Source organism: Plectropomus leopardus, chromosome 22, assembly GCF_008729295.1.
Source record: "Plectropomus leopardus isolate mb chromosome 22, YSFRI_Pleo_2.0, whole genome shotgun sequence".
NCBI classification, from domain to species: Eukaryota; Metazoa; Chordata; class Actinopteri; order Perciformes; family Serranidae; genus Plectropomus; species Plectropomus leopardus.
Genome location: NC_056484.1, coordinates 20,808,775 through 20,834,857, shown reverse-complemented (window position 1 = coordinate 20,834,857; position 26,083 = coordinate 20,808,775). Strand labels below are relative to the sequence as shown.

Below are 26,083 nucleotides of genomic sequence, written 5' to 3'. Positions count from 1 at the left end.
GTTTAATAAATAATAATGAATCATATGTTTATTACACAACATGGTCAAATGAAACTGTGTCATTGAACTATTAGGGCAAAAAACAAACCTAAAAGAAAAGCAAAATAATCGTTCTTTAATTGTAATCAAAGTAAAATGTTCAGTTAATGGTGATATTGATTTTTGGTATGAGGTTCATACCTTTGCTGGGAGGAAATTTCGATAACTGTATCTCTTTGAATTTTAGTAGAATCGGTCCCCCAGTTGGTGATACCTGTTCTATAGTATATTTGTCAGGTTCAATGTCTGACAGAAATTAAATATTTAAACCAATATTTACCGAATGATATCTTCATTTCTCACTTAGGAGTAAAAGGGAACATTTAAGCTTGACAAAAATAGTGATTTGATGTATATCGTGATATATATCAATATTGGCTGATATAAAAATATTGTGACTTTATTCCATATCACCCAGCCCTAGAGCATGCAATACCAAATTGAGCAGTAAAATAAATGAACACACAAATGGATAAAAAAAGAATAAAGATAAAATAAATAAATTAAATAAAATAGACTTACTCATAAAAGTATACATTTACAAAGGTCATACACACAAATTAGCATTCACAGTGAAAACGATATATCAGTACATACTTAAAATAAACATAAATGGATATGATCTATGGATGACCAAATGCTTGGATTGATTTACCCCTAAAAACTATGCTAAGCTGTGTTTTACTTAATTTTGGGGAATGCTTTTATGCCATTTAAAATGAAATATTAAAGGATCCATATTGTATGGAATTGTTGTTGATCCGACCCTCTCTAGGTCATAAGGACTAACATCAGGTACTTTAGTGTGGATGCTCTGCTCTTCCTCTCCAACAAAATCCTCCTCCAAGGAAAAAGACTTACAAAGGCAAGCACATCCTTTAATTTAATTGTCATTGATATACAAACACTAACTGCCTGTCTCTAGCACCCATAAAATGGCTTCATTGGATAATCATGACGAAGAAATTGAAAAACCTGGTCAAACACATGAATACATATAATCAAAACCATTTCCATTTCAAAAATAGTATATCACAGTGAGAGTCCACAAGAAAATATGCAGCTGTTTAGGTAGAGGTCAATCTGATATTAAGTCTTTTATAAATAATTAAAATATCTCAACATTTACCAGTCATTATAGTTAGTCTAGTCTGTGCATGGAGAACTGAACACAAAATGCAGCACTCAGTAGAAACACAGATATAGCATTTAAACTGAGCAGAGATACCCTAACTCATCCCTCGCCAACAAGTGCACATCTAGTTGTTCTTTAGAGGGCATATGTGGGACATGATAACATTCATAATATTCTTAATAATAATAGGTTGTGGGTGGAGGTTGTGTGGCAGGTGATGGGCCAAGACCATCTCCCAGGCATTGATCAGATGAACATTCAGTCCTTTGAACATGGCCCTGAGCACCTTGTTTAACTGCAGTGAGTACCAGTCGCTGTTAGTTAGTGATGAGTAAGGCGTAAAGGAAAGACTTTGTGGGTTCCCAGTTCGGATTATGACCATTGTGCCTGGAGCCCTGTCCAGCAGCCGGACCATCGCCCTGCGGATGTTCTGCAGCCGCCGAATATAGACCTCCATGGGAAAGGAGCCAAAATGAGCCCAGATTCCAAAAACTACAACAGTGTTGGTGCCTCCTTTTAAGTCATTAAGTTCATTGGCAATGTAACGAAGCTCACTGGTTGAAATGCTGGCAATACGGATAGGAGGACCGTGGCAACGGAACGTCACCAAGATGTTATTTAGATAGTCCAAGGAGATGAAAGGTCCGACTTTCTTCAGGTTGTGCAGATCAAATTCTTTAAGATCTTAAAATATGAAGAGGGAGAACATTAAGCAGCAGCATGAATAAAATCAAGCCATTAATCTCTGATCAGTTACCTGGTAGTACTGCGTTGAGAAATTCAAAAAACTGCCTGACAGTGGAGTCTCCATACATGTGGACCACCTTGCCTTTCAGACACTGAGTGATGGCAGAGGAGTGGAATTGATGAACTGTGGTGCCATTTAAAGCTTGCCATGCACCCTGGTAGTAATAGCCAGAGGGTCCAGACGTCACAGTTCTGCTCTTTAACGCTGGTTGATCTAAGAGCAAGGTAAAAGGATAAGGGTTAGGGTTATTTTGTGTTACTCTTGTTACTCCTGTCAGACCCTCAAGAACACATACCAATAAGCAAAACAAACTCACTCCTCTTTCTCAGGTCTCTGCTCTGAAACTCAATGTAATTAAAATTAAAAGTAAATCTCAGCAACTACAACGCTTGTAAATAAATAAAATAAATAATCTCTGGTCGCAAATTAAACAAACACGGGAAATGAACTGAGACGTGCAAGCCTTTGCACAGATGCTACTGAGTCAGATTAAATGAAGAAATGAGAGTATACATTATAAATAAATTATATTATAAAAATTATATAATAATAAATGTTATCCTCGCCTCAAAAAACATTACACTTTTAAAAATGAATGCTTTGAAATTATGTAGCTGGTTCCCCAAATCTGTACACAACAACACCTGACCAACCCTTGTGCAGAGACAGATGCTTATAAAATAAAGCAAAGCACATTACAAAAGGTTTTCGTGGAGAAATCCATAGGCGGAATCTTTATCTTAATTGGCCTTTTTAGATATGTTTTGTGAAGCCTTTTTGGCTTCTTGGTAACAGTCAAGCTCATTTGATGTCACTTAGATTTCATTAGAAGTATTAAATCTATCTAAAGACAAGTTTTTTTCCTTTTTTTTTTTTTTTTGAAAAATCAATCAATCAGACCTCTGTATGGTATATATGTTCCCGTTCAGAAATGGTGCCACACGAGTTTATTTAATTTAAATGCACTGAGCCTGTAGAGCGCTTTTCGAGTCTTCCCACCAATGAAAGTGCTTTTATACAACATATCAGATCCACTGATTCACACACACATTCACACACTGGTGGTCATGGCTGCTTGCAAGGTGCCACTTGTAACTCAGTAATCAACCACATACACACAAAGATAGCTGCATCAGGAGCAATTTAGGGTTCAATGTCTTGCGTAAGGTTACTTTGACATGTTGACTGGAGGAGCTGGAGATGGAATAGCCAATCTTCCAATTAGTGGACGAGCCACTCTACTTCTGAGCCACATCCACCCATTGTATAGTATAATTGATAATTACTTTTTTAAGTGTTGTTTCTGATAGCCATTTCAGTAAAACTTTTCAAATTTGACTCCAACATTAACTTTGACTTAGGGCTGGGTGATATGGCCTAAAAATATAATCTCTGATTTTTGCACACCAAACACAATTTACGATTTTAATTGATTTTAATAGATTTTAATAGATCTTTTTTCCTCCTTTAATAAAACTACAAAGAAATGACTAATTATTAACAAGTTTTGCTTTTGATTTTTGCAATAAAAACTAAAGACAAACTGAATTTCCCTTTTGTGAATAGAGTAAACTGAATTTACCTTTTGGGGTTAAAGTGCAAGCTGCAAACGTCTTTAACACTGAAGGCTGCAGTAATTTCACGAAACATATTTACATGATTTTATTTTTATCATTTCAGTGTTTCTGCATCACCTGCACTTGTCTATATTAGTTACATTGAGAGTTTAGAGAACAGCATAACTTCTTCTACAGCTGCCAACAGCCCACCATCACTCCAGAATGGGTAAAATCAAAGGCAGTTGGGCTGGGGCACCAGGCCCCCAAATCTCTAAATCCGCCCCTGATAACAAGGACAGCTGCAGAGAGCAGCTGGATGAGAGGTCTGTCACTGCCCTGCTCTCAGTCTGCTCTCAGGGATCTTTCTGTCAGCTGTGTGATCAGCCATATGTGATGTTTATTTTTATTAGGCCCACTTTCTGTCAGTCTTTTATAATAGTAAAATTAATGTCTTTGGCTCAGTTTGGACAGGAATGTGTGGCACAAGCTGCGCTCTAGTATCCGAATGCTCGCACACACCTGGCGCGAAGTTTGTGTTCAGGCACGTTTCATAAAAACAAAACAATAACTATTTTTGTGCATTTTCAGTATAAACTCGAACCAGATGCTATTGGATGTTCCATCAATTTCCCCCTTTCATATATTGGGGCGGACGTTGACAGCTGTTTGTGGGCTGACACGGTCTCATGCATCTCAGAGTGAGATGTTGTTCAAACAAATTGGTTGCGCTGCTGCCTTTAGTTGCAACAGCCTTTAAATACACTTTGCAGCGGACTGTGGTTTGTTTCAGATCTGATGCCGCAAAACTGAAACCACTTCCAAATGAATGACCATACTGTGTGTTTTTTGATTTAGTCGATAAAAGCGATTTGTTGCCCAGCCCTACTTTGACTTAATGAGGAGCTGATTTGATGTCAGTGTTCAAATGTAAAGGACTTTGTGACCTTGCATCTGTCCAATTTTTGTGAACACAATATTTGAAGATTGTTGAAAGAGAGTGTCCTCCTGTTTGGCTCAAATGTCCATTTCTGCTATGGGAAAGATGTGTGTGTGAAGCGTCCGTGTTTTTATAGACATGTATGCAAAATGTACATGCACCTCGACTGGTGCGGCAGTGGTTGAGGCAGCATAGCCGGTGCTGCTAGCGAGACATTAACAGCAGCGTTCATTTCAGACTTGCTTGAACAGCACTAAGCAGCGTTAGCCGGCGACTTCGTGAGTCATCATTTGAAAATTTGGATGCCAAGTTGGATAAAATCCAGACCATGGTTTCAGGCCAGGGACAAGGTATAACGGATCTCGGGTCTAAGGCAGAAGATGTCAGCCAGCGCCTGGAGCACCTTAAAGCTCCTCGCTGTTGGAAGACAACAAGTGGCTGAAATCTAAACTCTCCAGTTTAGAGGGAAGAAATAGAAGACAGAACATCCGAATTGTGGGCCTTCCAGAGTCAGTTGAGGGCACAAGCCCCACTTCCTTCTTCTCCCAGCTCCTTGTCGATGTTTTTGGCCATCAGGTGCTCTCATCTCCCCTGGAGCTGGTAAGAGCTCACTGAAGCCCCCTACCCAAGCCTGGCCTGCTGGAACAACCGCGTCTGGTCAGAACTTTGTGATGAGGGACGCACGCAAACATAGTGATCTAGAATATAACAGGCACAAACTCCGATTCTATGAGGACTACACTGCAGATGTTTTTAAGCAAATGTCATGGCTGTTCTTTACAAAGAAGGACTCTGGCCTTCTCTTCTTTTCCTGGTAAAGCTGCGCATCACCCTCTGGAGTGGCGAAAAGAGGTGGCTATCGTCCGTTTCGTGATGCCACTTCATTAATTTAGAACCTGGAGGAAAATCCAGGTCAACCTTTGTTCCACTAGTGATTAAAACTGAATATAAAGTATATTCAGATGCTGTCTCACATGCTGCATCATATTCCTTATCCTATTAATGTAGTTCAATATTCACCCTCTTGCAATATTTGCAGACTGTTTTTGTCTTTTTTGTTATCTTCTCGCCTATATGACTATGACTTGAGGAAGCTGAAATGCTGCCACACTTCCGATTTGCTATCTCTAGTCTCGGACATGACATATGACGTTGAACTTGTAGTGAAGTGTCACGTTGAGCAAGCCAAAATCAAAAGTAGATCATGCCTTCTGCTGTTCAAAACATGGTTCATTATTTATCTCATAGATTTGAATCTCATATTTTCTTTTTTTTATGCTTCTTACTGCTCTCATTATTATTATTATTATTATTATTATTATTATTATTATTATTATTATTATTATCATAGGGTAACTTTTCTGACACCTCCTGCTTAAAACCCAAAAAGTCAGAATGATCGTGAGGCCCCGCTTTCACGGTCTGTATTCATACTGAAAATCAAGATCAAGCGAGCTTTTGCCATTTATTATCATTATTATTGTTGTTGTTGTTGTTGTTGTTGTTGTTGTTGTTATTATAGGCTGTTATGGCAGAAAGAAAGCATGCTGTACCTTCCTCTTTTGGCCATACAGTAACATTGGCAGGTCCTGAAGCCTGAATGTGGACTTTCAAGTTGACACCGCTGAAGAAAAGCAGACATAACGAAAGAAAAAAAAGAATAATGCTTCAGATGTTAAACATTTTACACACACTACAAACATCTGAAATAATAAGTTTTGCTTAACAAGCGAAATGGAGAGAGAGAGGGAGAAGGAGCTGCATGACCCTGACCTAAAATTCATTTTGCTATTTCAAGCAATTATGTATATCATACTGGGGTCAACCGATGTTGGTTTTTTTTCAGGGCGGATACTGATACTGGTTAGTAGCAGTTAATGATACCTTTAGCATATGTTTAATAAAAAACTTAAACTTTCAACATTATATAGGGCTGCTCGATTATGGCAAAAAATAATAATACAGATTATTTTGATTGATATTGAAAAAACACAAACATGTTTGCCCTCCCTGCTTGCGCTCATTATTACTCGTACTATCTTTCTCTTGCTACACAAGGAAAGGGTGTGCTTTATTTACAAAATAAAGACAGAATGGGAGCAGCATTATTTGAATCATTATACTACACATAATCATTTAGCCGATAATCTGTCCACCCTTATTTCATATTTCATAGTGCATGATGTGCATGTACAGTGCATGATATTCATGAACATCGCGCTGCCTCTGATTAACACATTGTGCATTAGCTGCTACTAAAAAAAACAGACAAAGCTCGCAACTAGCTGGTCAATATAGACTAGCAAATTAAGCTAATACAACAATGAATATAGACTCACATTTGCCATTATATAGTTTGCTAACTGTGTGCTAACACATTCACCATATCAATTTTATAAATTGTCAAAAGCTTTTTGTGTCTCCCTCTTAGAAAAAAAACGTGCATTTTCATGTATCTGAGATGACCACATCCAAAATTAAATGTATGAATTTGCATGATTTCATGATTGGCTATCTTTAAACTTAAAAAATCTTTACATTCAGTTTGCCTGGAGTTACAAACGTCAAATGAAAGAAATACACATTGGATGTACTGTGTTAGAAGTCACATAAAATGCTTATCCCATCTTTCTGCTCCCTCACCTTTGAAAGAGCTTCTTCTCATTGGGAGTGATTAGCCGTTTGACTCCTCCTATGGAGTGGTCGATCCTGGCTTCACAGCTGAGCATCTTTGGCTTGTAGCAGAACCAAGGCTCGCCTGTATGGAGGTCAGTGTAGTTGCAGAGCGGCTGCACGGTTGGGCGTAGGCAGACGTTACAGATGGTAGTTTCAGAGAGTGAGCCTGAACGGAAGAGGCTCTTGAAATAAACCCTGTCAGGCTCTTGTCTGTTCAGCCTTTCCAGCACTGGGATAGCCTCACTAGGGTGAACCAGCGTCACCTGATTGGATGAAGAAGTAGAGTTTTCATTAAGTCCAATAATGTTCAGACATATTAACAAAGACAGTGAAAACTACTCAAAGCTCTGCACTTCTCTAAAGATTCACATCTACAAAAACATGACTGATCATTAGAGCACAATCTCTAGAAAAGTGTCTATTTTTTAAACCCTTCAACCTGTTCCCTGTCATTCTGTACACATCCGTTTTAAATTCTTCAGTCTTCAGTATTAAATAAAAATGTAACCAAAAATGTATCTCTGAAATATAGAATTCAAAAGTGATTCATTTTGTAGTAGGTTGGTCTGTTGCCATGATATAACAGAATACACTAACAATCTGTGTTAATATAGCATGATAGCTTGTGGTCTTTGTTATAGTGTTTGCATTAGGACAGCCATTACTCATAATAGTGATGTACGATAGTGATGCCAAAAGCCATCTTCCATGTCCACATGCAACATGCACAAATGGGTTAGATGATAATGCAGTTGGACAGAATCGGTGGCGTTGTTATCATACGCTGCCAGATAGCTGGATGGCAGCGGGTGTGTCCACATGCAACATGCACGGGCAGCGTCTTTTGACAACGAAAGATGATATAAAGCGGAAAGTAACCACGTTATATAATGAGCGCAAGCTTGCTCATTGTGTAGGCGGTTGGGGAGGTGGATGGGCCCCACAAACAACTGACTTTGATGCGGGAGTTTGGCGTTCGCTTCCATGGGCTTTTGTTTGTGTGTTTGTTTGTTTTTCTACACCTTACCATGTGCCTCTTAATCTCAACCAAAGTGACGGTCCATACTGTTGTGTAAACACAGGGACTGTGCTGCTTTACCCTACCACGTGCATTTGTTGACATCACCGTAACAAAATCCTGGAGCGTAAACAGCTGACGCACAAGGATACCTGAAACATCACAGGTTTGCATCGAAGGTCCTGACAGAGTTCAGAGTGAGACTGTGTTGGTATCTGACATCACTATCTGTTAAGCTTTGGATTTCTCCATATGTTGAAGTTGTGTGCATGGGACTGTTATCGGAGGAGACTATAGACTGTATTTAAAGATGGGCAGCTCACCCCGACTTTCCCCTGCTATGTTTCAGTGAGGTTAAAATATCCAAGATGCGGGTGTTTAATAAATTAAATTAATAACTCATTAAAAAACAAGCTTATCATGAAAACAATGACTTGAACAAACATCAGGGTGATAATAACTACTTTTTGTGACAGAAAACATCTTTGGGCAAAATGAATTTGGTGTGTAGGAATGAACAAATAGAAGATAGATTAAACACGTACAGTACAACCACATTTAACGTATTAGTTTTTAGCTTCACCTCAACCTGTGCGACTCCTTCCCAGAGTAAAGAGAACACAGCAGAGTAGCTCCCATTGAGATGATCCACCACTTGTCCAGCCACACCTGCACCAAGCTTCAAGTTGTGCAGTCTGGCGAGTAAAAAGTCCCCCCCAAACTTCCTGGGATGACCCTGGAAGTCAGACATTTTTATCATGACCTCCAGCTGATCCCCTACACGCCACTGTCCTCCTCCCCTCCTTGGGAGAATGGTGAAGCTGCTGTGAGCTGGATCACTGGTCTGGTTCAGGGAATGACGGTCTGACAGAGGTGGAGTTTTAGGCCAAACAATGGATTTTAATAGTAGGCGCTCCTCCAGGGCATGCTCAGGGGACAGTGGCTGGAAGGTGCAGAGGCCATTATGCATGTCAGGGTCAATGGAAACTCTCGGGAAGATGATGGTGGAGTTCACTTCATGCTGAAACTGGCCAGGGTTTGAGAGAGACGGTAACAAAGATGCATCAAACAAATGGTCTTAAAGCAAGTTAAATAAACAAAGCTTAAGGTAATAGACACTGGAATACACATCTTCAACAATTTCCTGAAAATGTACTTAAGTGAACCATTTCATAGACTCCACCCTTTAAGCATACTTACCTCCTTGACCGCCATGCTATAAATCACAAAGATTGTGATGGCCACAGCCAGGAAGAAGAAGAGGATGGCGGTGCGCTTTCTTCTCACACAACCTATGGCATTTATGATGGTCTTCATCTCTGGCTGCAGCGCTGTGATCACTTCCCCTGGCACTGGATCAAAAAAACAAACAACAAAAGGGTAGCTGATATTTTTTTATGCTGAACAGTGTTACTTATATTGAAACTAAAATTTGAACTCAAATGTTAACTCTCCAGTGCAACATTTATGACTTTCAATCAGTACTAAATTAGTAATATTTGGACTAAATTAAAACCATTCCCCCAGGAAATTCCCTTGAATGACGATGGGAATTGCTTGAAATCATACAGACGCTTTTTTTTTCAGTGGGACACCACACAATTCAATGTTATTCCAACCATTTGGACAAATATTTATTTCATTTCCATTACACAGATTAGAGATGCCGTTGTCCTTCTTAAGGGCCCTCTGATTTCGATGCAGATAAATTGTACAGAATTGCGAGATTTGATAATAAAAACGGAATCAGTTGTAACACGCAAATATTGTGAAATTTTCAGAAATGTGGATGCAGTTTATAAAAATTAGGGCACAATTACAAATATTAGCAGTTCTTTTCACAACACTTAAGCTGAATGGACAGAAAGAAACTGCACTACTACAGGTGTCATTTATGTGTAAGCAACATTTGTCCTCTGCCCTTAGTGTGTCCCACCGGCCCTTTCTCACACTGATGTCATCAAATACCACCACTTTAGCAGTGATTTCGGCATTAGACAGTGATGACACTTTTTGCGGCAGGTTGATACACCACCAGGCGGCATCATTTAGTAACACGGCCGGATAGAACCTTTTGCGGTGTTATGATATGCTGCCCGTCAGTGAGGGCACCTGTCATGGCCATATGATACTCCACTGGACGGTATCAGATTGAAACGCTGCCTGTAATAAAGAAATAAAAAGAGGAAGACGGTCTCATAGAGTGAGTGGATTTGGTTACAAGAAAATGAAAACTAGTTATGCTGTTCTACAAAAGATTTGAATGTTTGAAAATTACAGATAATTTGTTCTGGTAAAAATGGCTTCCTGTTATTCATTTGATTACTGTAACCATTCAGCAACAGATATTTAAATGAAAACATGTTGCCAAGTTTCCTTAGGGTCTCCTGGAAGTGAAGGACAGCTTTCATCCAATCCAGTCAAAAATGAATGGTTGTTGAGGTTTAGAATACACATAGAGAATTACAAAAATGCTGAAATTTAGTTTTAAAGGCCAGACTTCAAAATTGATAACAGCTATAGGATTTTGAAAAGTCTCATGAATTTTATAGATGTTTTCAACAAAATCTGTGGCGTGAACTGGGAAAAGTTCTGGATTTTTGGTAAATTGGCATGAATGACCCCCAGACTGCTATGTGAGGGTGCGGTTCAGATTTAATCGACCATTTCAACTTGTATTTTACTTGCTAATCCTCAGGTTTTTCATTTTGTGTATTTAAGACTAAAACATGTGTTTTACAACAGGCTAGGCTCAGTTGTGAGGATTGTTTGGTGTTTGCACACCTGAAGCTGGAGACACAAGATGGTGAGCCAACCATAGGAGAAATCATGCTGGATAGGCGACTGCAACCTGCATCACAAGGACAACGGCACGGATCCGCACACCTAGATTGTGGTAGGACTGAATTTTTGGTATTTTGCTGCACTCCTTTGACCTTGTTAATGGTTTAACAAAAGACGCGATTACACACTGAGTTGTGATTTTTTTTTAGTTTATTGATCGTATATATTGATCAGTGTTTTGACAATTGATCCTGATTTCACGTGTTATATATCTTCCATTTGTTTTGTGTCAAATCAGTAATGCAGAAAGGTTGTGTCACTGTAAATCCCAACTTGTGCACTGTGTGAGTAATCTAAAGAGAAGGGAGAACTAAACTCTACAAACAGGCCTAACTGTGATAAAAAGTGAACTTAGAGAGAAACCAGTAACAAAATAAGTTAAACGACCCCATATTTACATTATTTCTTAAACTTAAATAGGTTTAATAAAAGTGAGATAAAATACTGAAGTAATCAAATTTTATCAGGGATTTTAATCCACAACAAGATTTACATTTCCAGCTCATGTCAATTTGAGATGCAGCAGAAGACAATGAACAACATACATAAGCAGGAAAGATATCAAAAGGGGTTCTGACCCTCAAATCCTAAATATAAAACTACAAACACCAAAACAAGTACCTCAAAAGTATACACATATATACATTATCATGATGTCCATAAAATGAAACTTGAACGTGTCTTACCTCAGCAGAGATTAATTTGTTGAGAGCACAGCAATGAAATGTCCATGTGATCATGTGCTGATCTTGCTTGTTTGCAGGAAAGTTTTTCCTTTCGTGATTCTTCAGTGGGTCCGTTTTTAATGAAACTTCCAATAGTATAGACCGAGGAAATCTTTCTCCAGAAAAGCTCTCTCCACCTTTTATTGTTCGTATGTGTGCTGTGACAGGAACATTATCTGCATGGTTCAAACTTTTTCAAGGTGCAGTCAGAGGGCTGGACTGTTGAAGGGAACTGCTGGCGCCAGTCATTGGAGAAACAAGTGCAACAAGTTATGTTACTTAGGAGGACGTCACAGTTGGCTGTTCATGCTTCTTGTCAGAGAGATTTACCTTTAAATAATGTATTTTTCTAAAATTTTGCAAAAGATTTTAACTGTGTGCCTACCACTTGGTACACATCCCAATGCTACATTATATAGTGATTTTACCAGTACTAAGTAGGTGTTAATATCAGAAGCTTCTGCATCATTGAGGCACATATGACACGTGTGTGTGTGTGTGTGTGTGTGTGTGTGTGTGTGTGTGTGTGTGTGTGTGTGTGTGTGTGTGTGTGTGTGTGTGTGTGTGTGTGTGTGTGTGTGTGTGTGTGTGTGTGTGTGTCTTGGCGTCTCTGCTAATGTGGTGAAGTTTCTGAACAGCCGGCAGCACTTTGCAGAGCTTCCACCTAAACCCACCAATAACACCATAGATAGTGTTAAGCTGATTGGTATTTAATTTTTTTTTTTTTTTTGGGCTGGGCTGAGACTGAAGGGCTGGGTTCAGGATTAAATTCACGGCGGTCAGTTTGGTATAGTTTGTAATTTCTTCGGCCCACTCTAAAAACTGGACGTTTGAAGCCAGTTTTCCATGGAACGCTGCCTGCTTCCTTTTGGTTGAGTGGTGAGACTCTATACACTAAAAATGCAGTGCCAGCTCACAATCTCCAGCGATAGATTCATCGTCTGGTCTGTTTTTCCAGCGAGGAAATCTGGCAGGAAAACACATTTGAACTTAAATGTCTCAACTATGTTACTGTATATAAAAACAGCAAGCTTAATGCATTTCCCCATGATCTCCTGCAATGAACAGGCCCTGTGTTGTACTTGTCAGGATTTATTTTAAGAAAGGCAAAACTGAAATAAACAAATAATATGGGTACAAACATAGGTATTGCAGAATGGTAATATGTACAGTAGTGGCTCAAACACGCACATATCTTGCATAAATTTAAATATTATTTTCATACAACTATATTGGAGTCAATGGCAATAAATATAGGGGAAAAGAGGATGATGTGAAAACCTTGGGAAACAATAATTTCCCCTGGATTGTCCTTGTTTAGCCTTTATAATGGGCATGAAACACGGTAAGAACGCAGGGGGCAATACTAATATTAGTGACCCATGAACACTTGGAGCATCATCGGATTTCTTTCTTATTAAACTCTGAAACCTAAAAGAAAACAAACCGGCCGGCCTTGTCAAGCCACACTGGACCAGATGCTCAAACGCAAACTGACAGGTCACATTGGACGCTGAAACAATGAATGAATGAATCTTTATTTGAGACATGGAAAAATGAAAAGAATAACCTTTTAAAAGAGGAAATGAGCCTTTATAGCAAGTGCCTATCCAAAATCTATTCATATATTTCAAGTACAAATACTAAAGCTACTTAAACTTGAATATTACATGTTTAAAATGGAGAAGGAAGAAGTACAGTCTTATTCAATCCCATCCCTATATATACAGTCACATCCTACATAAACAATTTCCCAAATGATATATACAAACCTTTACAATATGATCAACTATATCAGTATTTATATACAACCCAATACAATTTAAACAGATATCCTCTTTTTTATGCACAAAGCAATACAATATAAATTATAAGCAATATAAACACCCACACTAAAAAAAAAAAAACATTAGCAATCAGTGGTGTTAACGCCACCGCCCTGTCTACAGGGTGGCTCCACAGTCAACAAAATCTTAAATTAGCCCATGTCCTCACTTTTCTCACAAGAAAAGCTTTTTCTACATCTTTTTAAAGTGGATTGTGTTTGTGCTCTGATTAAGCTCTTGCTCCAAACCATTCCACAAATTCACCCCACACATTGATATGCACGTACTCATTCATTGTTATTTGAACGGACCTAACACTGACTCCACAAATAATACCAAGTGTGATGACTAATGTTCACCTATCTGAACAAATTGCTGCCTATTACCTTAGTAGCTTCTCACCCAACTCAATGCAACCCCTCCAAAAACATGAGTGACCGTCGCTACACTGTTTTTCATTTTGGCGTTTGACAAGTTAGAGTACCCACATTGCCTGCAGGAGCAGCGGTCTTCAGCTGCCTGTCAGCTGCGGCACATCTAGGGAAGCAGTGGCTCGCTGATACCACCTTTTTACTTCAGTCTTCAAGTCTCTCTTTCATAGAGAAAAGGAAATACAAGGAAGTCTTCTGTTTCAAAATGGAAGTCCTCCGACAACGTCTCTGTTGACAGTATTTGCAGGACCATGTTTTTAAAAATGCAGGAGCTTGTATGACTTTATGATGAATGAGTGGAATTTGTTCTGATGAATGTGAATTGAATTTTTTCACAATACTTTCACAGCAAAATTGGTGTATGTGTTTAATTTAGATTTATTAATCACAGAGTATGTAATAAATTAGATACATTTTTTTAATTGCTTGACAGCACTAAAATAAATATTTGAACTTGTACAGGATTTGATGTCTGTAGTTGGTTAAATAGCTCTGCTTTTCTTTCTGACTTCAATCAATGTTCACCAAAAACACAAAAAGCCCAGCACACTCCACACCATGGGCCAATCCTATTTTATTTGTACTTTCATTGTGTGTTTCTGGTTTAAACACACAAAAAAGGAAACCCTACATCTAATTTTTTCTGCTCTTTTCTGTGCATTTTCCCCCTGCACACACACATCTAGCTTCCCTTTGGAGGGCATGTGTAGGATAAGATAACATTAGCCATATTTTCAATAATCGGACGTGGTGGATGGACGTTGTGCGGCAAGTGGTGAGCCAGGACCATCTCCCAGCTGTCGATTAGATGAACATTGAGTCCTTTGAACATGGCTCTGAGCACTTTATAACGCTGCAGTGAGTACCAGTCACTGAAGATTTGTGAAAAATAATTTGACATCTCTCTGGGGTTTCCTGCCCGTATGATAACCACTGTTTCCGGAGCCCTCTCGAGCAGCTGCACCACTGCCCTGCGGATGCCCTGTAGCCGCCGGATGTAGATCTCTATGGTGAAAGGGGCAATGTGAGCCCAGATGCCAAAAATTACGACAGTGTTGGTGCCTCCAATTAAGCCATCTATTTCATTGGCAATGTAATGTAGCTCGGTAGGTGGCATCAAGGCGTGACTGATTAGCGGAGGGCCGTGGAAGTGATACATCACCAAGATGTTGTTTGCAAAGTCAAAGGCCTTGGAAGATTCAAATTTTGACATTCTGGGCAGGACAAACTCCTGAAGATCTAACAGTATAAAAGAGGGCACATATTAATACTGCAGTGGTAACAACATCAAACTGTTGGCAGAAATGTTGGTGGATCAGTTACCTGGTACTGCTGCTACAATGAAATCAAACAACTGCCTCATGGTGGAGTCTCCTTGCACGTGGACCACCTTGCCTTTCAGACACTGAGTGATGGCAGAGGTGTTGAATTGCTGAATTTGGGCTCCACTTAGTGCTTGCCAAGCACCCTGGTAGTAATAGCCAGAGGGTCCAGATGTCACACTGCTACTCTTTAACTTTGGTTGACCTGAGAAGAAGTTAAAGGATAAGAAGAGGAGTGTTCAGAATTCAGGCCTGAAAGGGGCAGTAACCTGTTGAGGATATGCTGATTTGTTATTATTGAGTTTATGCCAGTTTCTTTGGGTTCAAGCCCAGCCAGGACGGAACCCAAGTGAGATTGTGCCAGTTTGTCTTTTGTCTTTATTATTATCAGGCTTCAAGTCCTGAAGGAGCAGAACTTTATTGAATTTGTGCTGGTTTATTATTGTTAATAGAGTTGAAGACCCGAAGGGGCAGGGACCCTTTAATTTTGTACAACCCCAATTCTGAAGTTGGGACACTGTGTAAAATGTAAATAAAAAGAGAATTAAATGATTTACAAATTCTTTTTGACCTGTATTTAAAAGACAAGATAAACTGATTTAGTGGTATCCCCAAATTTTTGTGATGTTCTTGAGTTATTTTGGGAACACTTGGGTCACTGAAAAAGTTCAACATGTCATCATCGTTTAGATGAGTTGGATTTGTATAAATCAAAATAATAGGCTCTGAAAGTCTTATTTATTCCAGTAAAGACAGTTCTTGCATTATTGGTGACTTGAGAAATTTGTTGTGAAACCATTCTGCCCTTTAATTGTTGTGCAAGAAAGTGCCCTGCTTTCTTTCCATGTTCATGCAGTGTTCCCCGAGATTTAAGCAACATACCTGACAGACGTCACTGATCTACTTTTTTCACTGAATCTGCGAATTGTCAACTTTAAATGGGTTATATTTCTACTCTTTTGTCATGTTTAACTTGCTTGTTTCAGAGACATCTGCATATTTTGTAAACATAACAGAAAAAATACAAATTGAAATTGTAATTTGTTATAATGACAAGCAATATTTATGTACATTCGTTATTTACACGAGTGGTCAGAGGCAGGTGTAGATTTTGTCAGCACCTTTGAACAGATATGAGCTACTAAAATATTGATGAATGCCAGAATGCACATATGTTTTTGCCTGCTAACACTTTACACACAGATTTGTACTCCTCGTATCATTAATGCGACACACTGTCTATCGTAAATTCCGTTTATAATATAGATATATAGACATTGAAGGCAGTAGAAAACATTGTGCTTTACCTTCTTCTTTTGGCAACACAGTGACGTTGGCAGGTCCTGAAGCCCGAATGTTGACTTTTAAGTTGACACGACTGAAGTAAGGACAAGCAACAAAATATCTCTTAAACACACTTCACCATTAACAACATACATACAGTATATCAAAGGTGGACATCATTTTGAAATAATTTCATGAAGTTAATACTGGAGAATTCAGACACTAAATTAGTGAGCATCTGCTTCAAAATTCATTCAACATTACACTAAAATTATCCTCTAAAAATCTTTTTTGAGAGTTAAAGCTGGACTTTTTAAAGGTGCTATTGGTTACATTAACCAATAGATGTCAAATTCCCCCTTCGCCCTTACATTGCATCATCACACCACAGGGATGTTGCTTAAAGCACAAGTGGTTGCGAGTTTGTTGCACAACCTGCATATTTCATGACTGAGTGGACAGAACTACTCAGTCATGTCAAGTACTGAATTTCTTGATGAGATAATGAATTCTTTTTTCAACATTTAGCTATACATAAGCACTGGTATTTCAAATATCAGATAAAGCAATCCATCATTATGGTAATCTTAGCATATACCTAGCTAGCTTTAGGTTGCAATGACAAAAAAACTTCCACTCTTAATGCTTTCATCTCATCGTATTTGGGAGGAAGAAAGGCCACTGATTTAAATTGCTGACAAGAAAGGAATATGTTGTTTTATATCAATGGGCTACAATCCTTGTCTGTCTAGCCCTGATTTGTGGTACTGGCCTGTAGAAACATCTTACTGGTCTCGAGCATGCACTGTGTGAATGCAACTCCTACTCTATGAGCTACAGGCTACAACAAGGCTTGGTAGTCGTATCCATAGTAATCGTAATAGTCAGGACACTTGGATTGTTTCAGACAAGCAATATTGATTTTTTTTTTTTTGTGTATGTTTGAATCCTGCTCACAGTTTGCTTTAATTGTTTGGAGAATGAGTTCAACACCTTTTCCCTGTGAAACGCTTGCAGTATTTTGTGGACTATAAAACTTCTCCCAACTATGCACAGGTATGAGGAACTGTAGATAATGATTGATTTTTCAGTTCTGAGTGAACTTCCTCTTCAACAATAACCCAGTGTTTTTTGTGCCTGCCTAAAACCAACCTGATGTTAACCACAGCTTTGGTTTAGGTTTTCATGTATCTTCTACATAGTAACATGCAAATGTAAACTATGTGTGGGTAGCAGAATGATGCAGTGTAAACATTTTACATCTGAGTTGGTTACAAACTTCAAAAAGTACCAGTCAAGGAGACACACTACTCTATGTATGTATGTATTATTAGATTCTATAAACATACAAAGTGCCAGTCTTAATGTTCTCTCACCCTATGAAGAGCCTCCTCTCGTTGGATGTGATCAGTGATCTGTGGCCTTTACTGTAGTGGATGATCCTGGCATCGCAGCTCAGATTCTTTGGCTTGTAGCAGAACCAAGGCTGTCCTGTACGGAGGTCAGTGTAGTCGCACATCGGCTGCTTGGTTTGACGTAGACAGAAGTTACAGATGGTAGTTTCAGAGAGTGAGCCTGAGCGGAAGATGCTCAGGAAGTAAACCCTGTCTGGATATTTGCTGTTCAGCCTGCTCAGCACCGGGATAGCCTCACTAGGGTGAACCAGCGTCACCTGATTGGATAGAAAAGCAGAGTTTTCACTAAGCCCTAATATGTTCAGTCATATCAACAAAGACAAATAAAGTTAAAAACTACTCAAAGCTACACACTCTGAGACTCCCTTAACACAGGGTTTTGCCCTGATGGGCTTAGTTTTCAGGACATAGCAGTTCATGCTTTTGCAAGTTTTCCATCTGTCTCAGCCCATGCTCAGATTGTGTCGTTCTTGAATTTCTGTAAGGGAGGGTGAGTTTTGTTATTTTTGTACCAGTAACGTGGGTTACCATTTAGTCATGCTATCATTAGAATATCATAAAATATGCCTCTCATCATGTGCCATGAAAATATCAGATGAAATTTATTTTCTAGATAATGTTAGTTAATTTTTAACAAGATAACTTTACACCAACAAGTCTCCTTTGTAAACAGACCTTAACCTTGATTTGCATCTTTTCATAATGTAAGTTAAAAATAACTTGAAAATCTGCAGGAAGGTCTAACATTAGTCAAAGGTTAGGTCAATACACAATATTCTGGTCAACAGTCTTGCTAGTTTATCCAAAAAGCGAGATGGCCCAATGCAAATCAGGCACAAGACATTTTATGTAAAGCAAGACATAAACCACCACCCCAGGTGAAATCCTGTGTTTTTAGGGAGTCTCCCTCATAAACCAGATAAATCTTCAGGGCCTAGTTGTTAAAAATATTTAATCTGGATCAAAATGATCCAGATTTGGAAATCCCATGTTTAGCTTACTTTTGTACCTATTTTTCAAGGCCATATTAAATTGGATCACCCTTATCTAGATACAAACTTTTAAGATTACCACATTTGGAAAATTTGTGCTCTAAATGGGACTGCATATCACACTGTAGGCTACTGGCTCTGTAAGGAAAAGGTAGAATAGCTACCATGGGGTCACTGTAAGTATTTTGTTGGAAGAGACAGAAAACAGCACAGGGGTTGCAATTGTTAGAGGCTTCTTTGATATAAAGTGATAAATGGAAGGGAAATTTAAGTATTTATCCCAAAGATGTTTTATATACGCCCAATGAACCTGTAAATTTCCTTCTTTTTTATTTCATAGATAATAAAATTAGATAATTCAATGATATATTTACTGCAAAGCTGGACATTTCCCTGGTTTTCATTTCTGAAATCTCATCACCTTATTTTCAAGTATAGTACTTCTCATTTTAAAGGGTTGTAAATCTAGTTCAAGTTGATTTTAGCACGCCATAGTCAACTTTGATAATATAAAATGTGAAAACGTTTGTGAAAATGCTGCGTGGCTAAAAGCTTTGGTAAACCATTAGCCATAGTGGCTTGCGAGAAAAAAAGTTAATGTCAAGCCCTAGTGCCTACTGATATAGCCCAATATAATGTTTTAACCATCAAGTGCATATTAAAACCTTTTTTCAGGGAGATGACCAAACAATCTTATAAAAGTTAGATTTAAGTACAACGACATAGTATTCCTGATAGTCATCACCTGAACATACGCTTCTCCTTCCCAGAGTAAAGGGAACACAGCAGAGTAGCTCCCATTGAGATGATCCACCACTTGTCCAGCCACACCTGCACCAAGCTCCATGTTGTGCAGTCTGGCGAGTAAAAAGTCCCCCCCAAACTGCTTGGGACGGCCCTGGAAGTCAGAAACTGTTATCATGACCTCCAGCTGATCCCCTACATGCCACTGTCCTCCTCCCCTCCTTGGGAGAATGGTGAAGGTGCTGTGAGCTGGATCACTGGTCTGGTTCAGGGCAAAATTAACAGGCAAACGTGGAATATTAGGCCAAGCAATGGAGTCTAGCAGGAGGCGTTCCTCCAGAGCATCTTCAGCGGACAGTGGCTGGACGATGCAGAAGCGCTGATGCATGTCAGGGTTAGTGGAAACACTTGGGACAATGGTAGTGGAGTTCACTTGCTGAAACTGTTAGGGAGTCAAGAGAGATGGTGACAAAGATGCATCAAAAATGCACTGAAAGCAAATTTATAAAGCATGCTCAAAATGACTAACTCTTTTCTTTTTCGTGGCATTAAAATTCCATTTTTTTTTGTTGTACCTTCTCAGGAACAACAGATAAAAATTAGCTGCTGGTTAACTGTGGTGCAATTACATTTAAATTGTGTGCTGTCCCTGTTGAAATACACAACAAAATAAAAATAAATTAAATTGATCCCCAACTTTTAAGCCTCTCGTATCTCAAGGAAATGAAGTGTTTGATGCAGCACAAAGCCCCCTCCATAATATATGTCCCCCCAATTCATTTTTTTTAAACTACTTCCTTGTATAATATAATATATACATGACTTACTTTTGGGTGATTGGTTGTCTTGGGCTGGTTTGAGCCAAAACGCAAGGGCCAATATTTTGTCCCAATCCAGCCATGAACCTTGCCCATGTCAGACCACTGAAAAAAGCACAAAGAATAACAAAACTATAAAAAATATTTAATGGGAAACAAACCAAAAATGGAATGGAACACCTTGATGACTTTGGTCAGAAAATGGGAAGTATACAGTAATGTCAGCCAAATCACAGCACAGCTCTTAGGGGACTGCAGTGCAGTGAAACACACATTGAAAACAATATCCTGAAAACTAACATTAAACATTTCAAATAGGGTCCACCATAATGATCTCACTGAAAAGTCTCACTGAAGTTCTTACCTCTAGAACTTCAATGTACCATAGCACAAAAATAAGGACAGCCAAGGCCAGAATAAGGAAGATGACACTGTAGTCCCTTCTTGCACAAGCTCTGATGTTCATGATAGTTCCAAGCTTTGGCGTTATATAGCACAACACTGTGACCACTTCTGGTACTGGATTAAAAATGACAACAAAAAACAAAGGGGTAAGTGACACTGTTTTATGCAAAGGCTTTGAATTACTTCTAAATTCTCTCTGTATGAAAAGTGTGCCATGCCCGACTTTTAATCATTAAGATAAAAACTAAATCCTGTCACCCAATTCCTTTGATAGATCAGCAATAAATCAAAGCCACAACCAATGCAGGAGTCCTCCCACAACCTCTCAGCTGCAGACTTTTGATTTAAATTTAAACAGGTTGCAAAACTTGGAGCTATTAAACTTGTATTCAGCTTTTTTTTTTAAAAATCATTTTTTCAGTAAAATCACAGTTTATGTTTTATGCTGCTTTTGCATCTTTTCTTAGTTAATAATTGGTGTGTATTGCACACTGGTGGATGATGTACCTGAAAGCCAAACTTGGGTAAAAGTACAGATTTCTTACCAGAACATGACTTTGGTAGAAGTTTAAGCTACCTATTAGAATATTACTTGATTAAAAGTCAGATTTGGAAATAAATGTTTTTGTCCACCTGCCACTGTGGCTGGTAGATTCCAAAATCTAGCAGCCAATCAATAGATTACCATTGTATTTTTGCCTGGTGAGTGAAACAAGTCTAGCAGACACTTATATATTCTACCAGCATTTGGCTGGTGACTGACGCTAATTTCTTGTCAATAAAAAGTCCTTAAAAGTCTTAAAGAATCTGATATTTACTTTATTTAAGTGTCAGAAATAATTTTATGAAATCAAATGTTTCTCTGCACTGAGAGTAAAAGTATAAGTATATGCTGTTAGTAAAAAAGCAAGCGGTCAGAATTTTGGGAATCATTATGTATTTCTTATTAACATGTACACCACATTAAAAATAGTATGTACATTACACTTGAAGAAAAATAAGGTCTCTTTTTACAACTATAAGGATTTAAAGTGCTAAATTTAATTTTTTCTGTCACTCCCATCCCTTCATTCATCCGTCTGTCCCCTCCCCACTTCTGCCTTCCTTCCCTTTTTTTCAGTAAGTAACTAAGATGATGAGTGAAAGACTTCCGAATTGACTATAGGTCGTGGTGAGGCAAACATTTGTCCCAATTCAGTGAAAGTGCTACAAAAAGTTCAGCTCTGTAGGATGTACTGAAAGGTTGCAAGCTAAAATGTGTTGTACTTAGAAGCCACATCCTCTATGGGCAATCATTACTAAATTTTCTGCACTGACTGAATCATGATTATAGATGGTGCAAACCAAACCAATTTTCAAACAAAATTTCGCCCTCGAGAATATCTCGAGCCTGCTTACTGAAGCTCTGACAAAGCATCTGCACATGTGCACTTAGTTTTTTTACAACTGCTTAAGCCATTTTTGATTAATTATAATTTATGTACAATTTAACATAAAGACAAATGTTTGAAAATATTTAACTTCCGCACAGATAGACGTATCGAATTTCCTTGATAATTTTAGATCAACGATGCCTGTTGATGATGGGAAGCATTTTATTCAGTCTAATATGACTTCTACAACTGTTTATATGTATGTGTCAAAAGAGCTTTTAGGGTCAACAGACTAAATATCTTTTGGCAGCACAAAGAAACGCACCTCAGCACTGCTTCTGGAAAAATATCCCAGTAGAAACACTGTCCTGAATCTACTAATCTTTTCATTCAATTTAACGGAAAACATATAACGTGCAACAACATGCATATGGTTTTGGAGAAAGAATAGTCTTACAGAAAATGTTATAGACGTTTCTTATATAAAATTAGTTAACAAGACAGGGCAGAAACTCACGAAATTCATTCTTTTGTGTTAGGCGATTGGTTAATAGTGCTTTTTTGCTGTGATAGCACAATGTTAGCACAAATTTTTTTACTGTTAAGTTGAGTCAGACTTGTTTTGAAAACGATTTTTTTTATCAAATAAATACACATTTTTAAATGAATATATGAAATTTGTAATGGCATTACATTTGAAAAGTGCATAATGACTTGTTTATAACTCGTGACTCAAAGTCTAGGATTGACTTGCCATGACTCAGGACCTGTCTTTTTTTGACTTGGGACTTGAGTGCAAAAGACTTGAGACTTGTGACTTGCAAACAATGACTTGACGCCACCTCTCTCTTTCCCCCATTAAAATTATCTGTATCTTCCATGCATTATGGGTGTAATTCTACAATCAAATCCTGTTTAAACTTTTTAAAATATTAAATATTCATCGTATGGAGGATCTAATCTGTCAAAAGTAAATACATTTTAAAAAATTACTCAAGTAATACTAATAACATAAAAAATAATAAAGAAATTTAGTAATAAAAGTTTCAATCATATAATGAATATGCAGGCTTATTTTGAAATCAAATAAATATGCATAGAAATAGAAAAATAAACTATGTATTCATTTATTTGACAAGTTATTTATTTCTGTATTCAGTTATTTTCATGTTTAATTATTTCCCAATTCATTCTTATCTCGACATTTATAAAGCCTTTTTAGTTACTTATTAAACTTATATGTACATTACAAATGAGTGTACTGTTGTACAATAATACATATAATTTGGAATAATGAGTGGCTCTACCCTAACTTTCAGGAGTACACTTTAATATACATATGTATATACGTATATGTTTGTTCTTTTGCTGTCATCACAGTTTGAACGCATGATTTTCTGAAGTTTTTAACTGCATGTAAATCTTGTAAAATTAGTGGAGCAAAAATATGACTTAGTGCAAATTTAAAAAAAAAGAAAAGGAGTAAAATACAAGTACTAAAAAGTATACACATGCATATTACAACAGACAGTGGCAACTTTAACTTTTCATTAAGTCTATAATTTGTATATAAATGACACCCTAAATTTACTTTAATTAGGAATATCATGTGTCTTACCTCAGCAGAGATTGATTTGGAGAGAACACAGCAGTTTGCAGCAGTTTTGGATCGTTTCTGGGAAAGTTTGTTCCATTTGCTTGCCTTCTTGGTGATAAAAGACAACAGCCACTTCAGGCAGCACTGTGGCATGCATCACAGTGACAGCTTAAACAGAGTGTCTGGTCCGGTTTATGCTTATGATCACAAGACACTCCCATGAGCCAAGGCTGGCCCACACAGATAAATGTATTACAAAGGTGCAGCTGTTAAAAAAACAAAAAAAACTAAACCCATTTTCATTTTAATGTGGAATGGAAAATCCATGCCACATTGATAAAAAAAAGTAAGAAAAGTTTATTAAAGACAACAGTCAAAACATTTGTAATATAACGAGAGTTTGTCTGCATGGTTCAAATATGAAGGCGGAGTCTCAGAGCTGGAATTTTCACATTGTTGACTCACACAAACGGTTTTATGAGGAAAGATGTGCAGCTGACAATTTGTGTTTAAATGCGTCGACTGAGTCGGCATGGTGGTAGGGATGGGGGTGGGGCTCAGTACGCGCAGCCTTATAAAAAATATAGCTCAGGATTCTATAACCTCATAAAGCATAAGAGAGACAAGATGTTTATTGTCATATGCAAAGTAAAAACACAGTGGCTTAGACCATACAATGAAATTCTTACTTTGCTTGTCCCCTATACACAGCACACACACAAAAAAAACTTGGAATAGATTAGAGTAAAAAAAAAGAAAAAAAATGAAATAAAAGTAGAAGTTTGAAAAGTGAGAGTGGGAGTGGCGAAGCATGTGTGGCAGTGGTTAGTATTGTTCAGGAGCCTGATGGCCCACTGGAAGAACCTGTTTGTGAGTCTTGATGTCTTTAATTTCACAATCCTGTAACTCCTCCCCAATGGCAAAAGAGTGAACAGACTGTGTTGTGGCTGCGCTGACCTTTGACAGTGCACCCTGGTGGTGTAGATCTCTCACAGTGATGGAAAAAAAAAAATGGTCAAACTGGTTTGTCTGATGCGCACAGTCAAATCAATGCAAAACCCTCAGGTCCTGTCTGAGTTTCATATTGCACTGTGTCTGAAAGAGTGTGGTTACACTGTAGGAGAAATCAGGCAATTTAGTCTAATGGACTCTAGGATAAAGTTAGGCAGATGGTTACATTTTCTGCAGACATTCAGCAAATGCAGGCGATAATTCTTTGTAAATGTGTTGATGCACTGAATTACTATAGCAGTGTGCTGGGAACCAGTAGGTACATCTAGCAGGTTTTTTTTCTCTTCTGCTCATTAACCTGCAGGGGATGCTTTCAAAATGACTCACCTGTGCCCCGATTATTGGGCTGCTCTACTGAGTGCTATATGTAACCAAGTTTAGATAAGATTAATTTCTTATCGAGGGGGAAATTGCTGTGCAATATATCATGATATATATATGTGTATATATATATATGTGTGTGTGTGTGTGTGTGTGTGTGTGTGTGTGTGTATATGTATGTATGTATGTATGTATATATATATGTGTGTGTGTGTGTGTGTGTGTGTATGTATATATATATATATATTGCAATATAAAGTAACACAGCAGAAAAAGCAAATGTACAGCAAATATAAAATACAATTTACTAACAGAGTGTAGCAGCAGCTACTTAGACCAAATTCTGTTAGTTCCTGTATTAATCCTAGGTGAACAGCACCAGTTTTCAAAGGTTGATAAATAAGGACATTGGGCTTGAGAGCAACACAACAGTTTATTACAGAATACTCTTGCAAAATTCTGCAGCGCTTTTATTGAACAGGTGGAAGGTGAGGCTAACGATCACATAACAAATAAAACATGCAAAGACATATTACACAGTCACAGGCAAAGCAATATGTGACAAAAACACTGCACACAAAGCACTCTGATCTGCACACTACAGCTGAATTTTGGAAACTGGCTCTGGTTTACAACAGTAGCACAGTCATCTAGCTGTTACATTAATATATAATCTCTAAAACAAAAGCAGTAGCTGCAGACTGTGTAAAGGTGCTTAGCAGCAAAGATGTGGAATGACATAAAAATAGTGATTACTCTCCACAGCAGCATTTTCATCACTGCAAAGACCACACAAACACAGTTTTCACTTTAAAATACAATACTAAATGAAATGTAATGTACAATAAAAAGATAAATGACTC

General features: G+C 38.0%; 2 protein-coding genes across 2 annotated transcripts; both read right to left on the bottom strand.

The window, feature by feature from the left end:
- Window positions 1-421: 421 nt before the first annotated feature.
- On the bottom strand, window positions 422-12,012 carry LOC121961378 (NXPE family member 3-like). Its single transcript, XM_042511346.1, has 7 exons — window positions 11,643-12,012; window positions 9,313-9,464; window positions 8,696-9,139; window positions 7,062-7,357; window positions 5,972-6,042; window positions 1,932-2,135; window positions 422-1,858 (listed from the first exon to the last, which is right to left on the bottom strand). The coding sequence occupies exons 2-7, from the start codon at window positions 9,427-9,429 to the stop codon at window positions 1,299-1,301; spliced, it is 1,692 nt and encodes a 563-aa protein (XP_042367280.1). The 5' UTR covers window positions 9,430-9,464; window positions 11,643-12,012; the 3' UTR covers window positions 422-1,298.
- Window positions 12,013-14,300: 2,288 nt separating this feature from the next.
- On the bottom strand, window positions 14,301-24,147 carry LOC121961346 (NXPE family member 3-like). The gene is made up of 8 exons (XM_042511295.1): window positions 23,910-24,147; window positions 20,878-21,032; window positions 20,523-20,618; window positions 19,697-20,137; window positions 17,921-18,216; window positions 16,568-16,638; window positions 15,262-15,465; window positions 14,301-15,177 (listed from the first exon to the last, which is right to left on the bottom strand). Exons 2-8 carry the CDS (start codon window positions 20,977-20,979, stop codon window positions 14,621-14,623), a joined length of 1,767 nt encoding a protein of 588 aa, XP_042367229.1. The 5' UTR covers window positions 20,980-21,032; window positions 23,910-24,147; the 3' UTR covers window positions 14,301-14,620.
- Between the last annotated feature and the right edge of the window lie 1,936 nt (window positions 24,148-26,083).

Bases quoted from the DNA above. Each gene is read 5' to 3' on its own strand.
- LOC121961378 (XM_042511346.1), bottom strand. From the start codon at position 9,429: ATGAAGACCATCATAAATGCCATAGGTTGTGTGAGAAGAAAGCGCACC. The intron at 9,140-9,312 runs GTAAGTATGCTT...AACCCTGGCCAG, and splicing joins ATAGCATGGCGGTCAAGGAG to TTTCAGCATGAAGTGAACTC. The intron at 1,859-1,931 runs GTAACTGATCAG...TCATATTTTAAG, and splicing joins TCTCAACGCAGTACTACCAG to ATCTTAAAGAATTTGATCTG.
- LOC121961346 (XM_042511295.1), bottom strand. From the start codon at position 20,979: ATGAACATCAGAGCTTGTGCAAGAAGGGACTACAGTGTCATCTTCCTT. The intron at 20,138-20,522 runs GTAAGTCATGTA...ACTCCCTAACAG, and splicing joins AGACAACCAATCACCCAAAA to TTTCAGCAAGTGAACTCCAC. The intron at 18,217-19,696 runs GTGATGACTATC...CTATCCAATCAG, and splicing joins AAGGAGAAGCGTATGTTCAG to GTGACGCTGGTTCACCCTAG.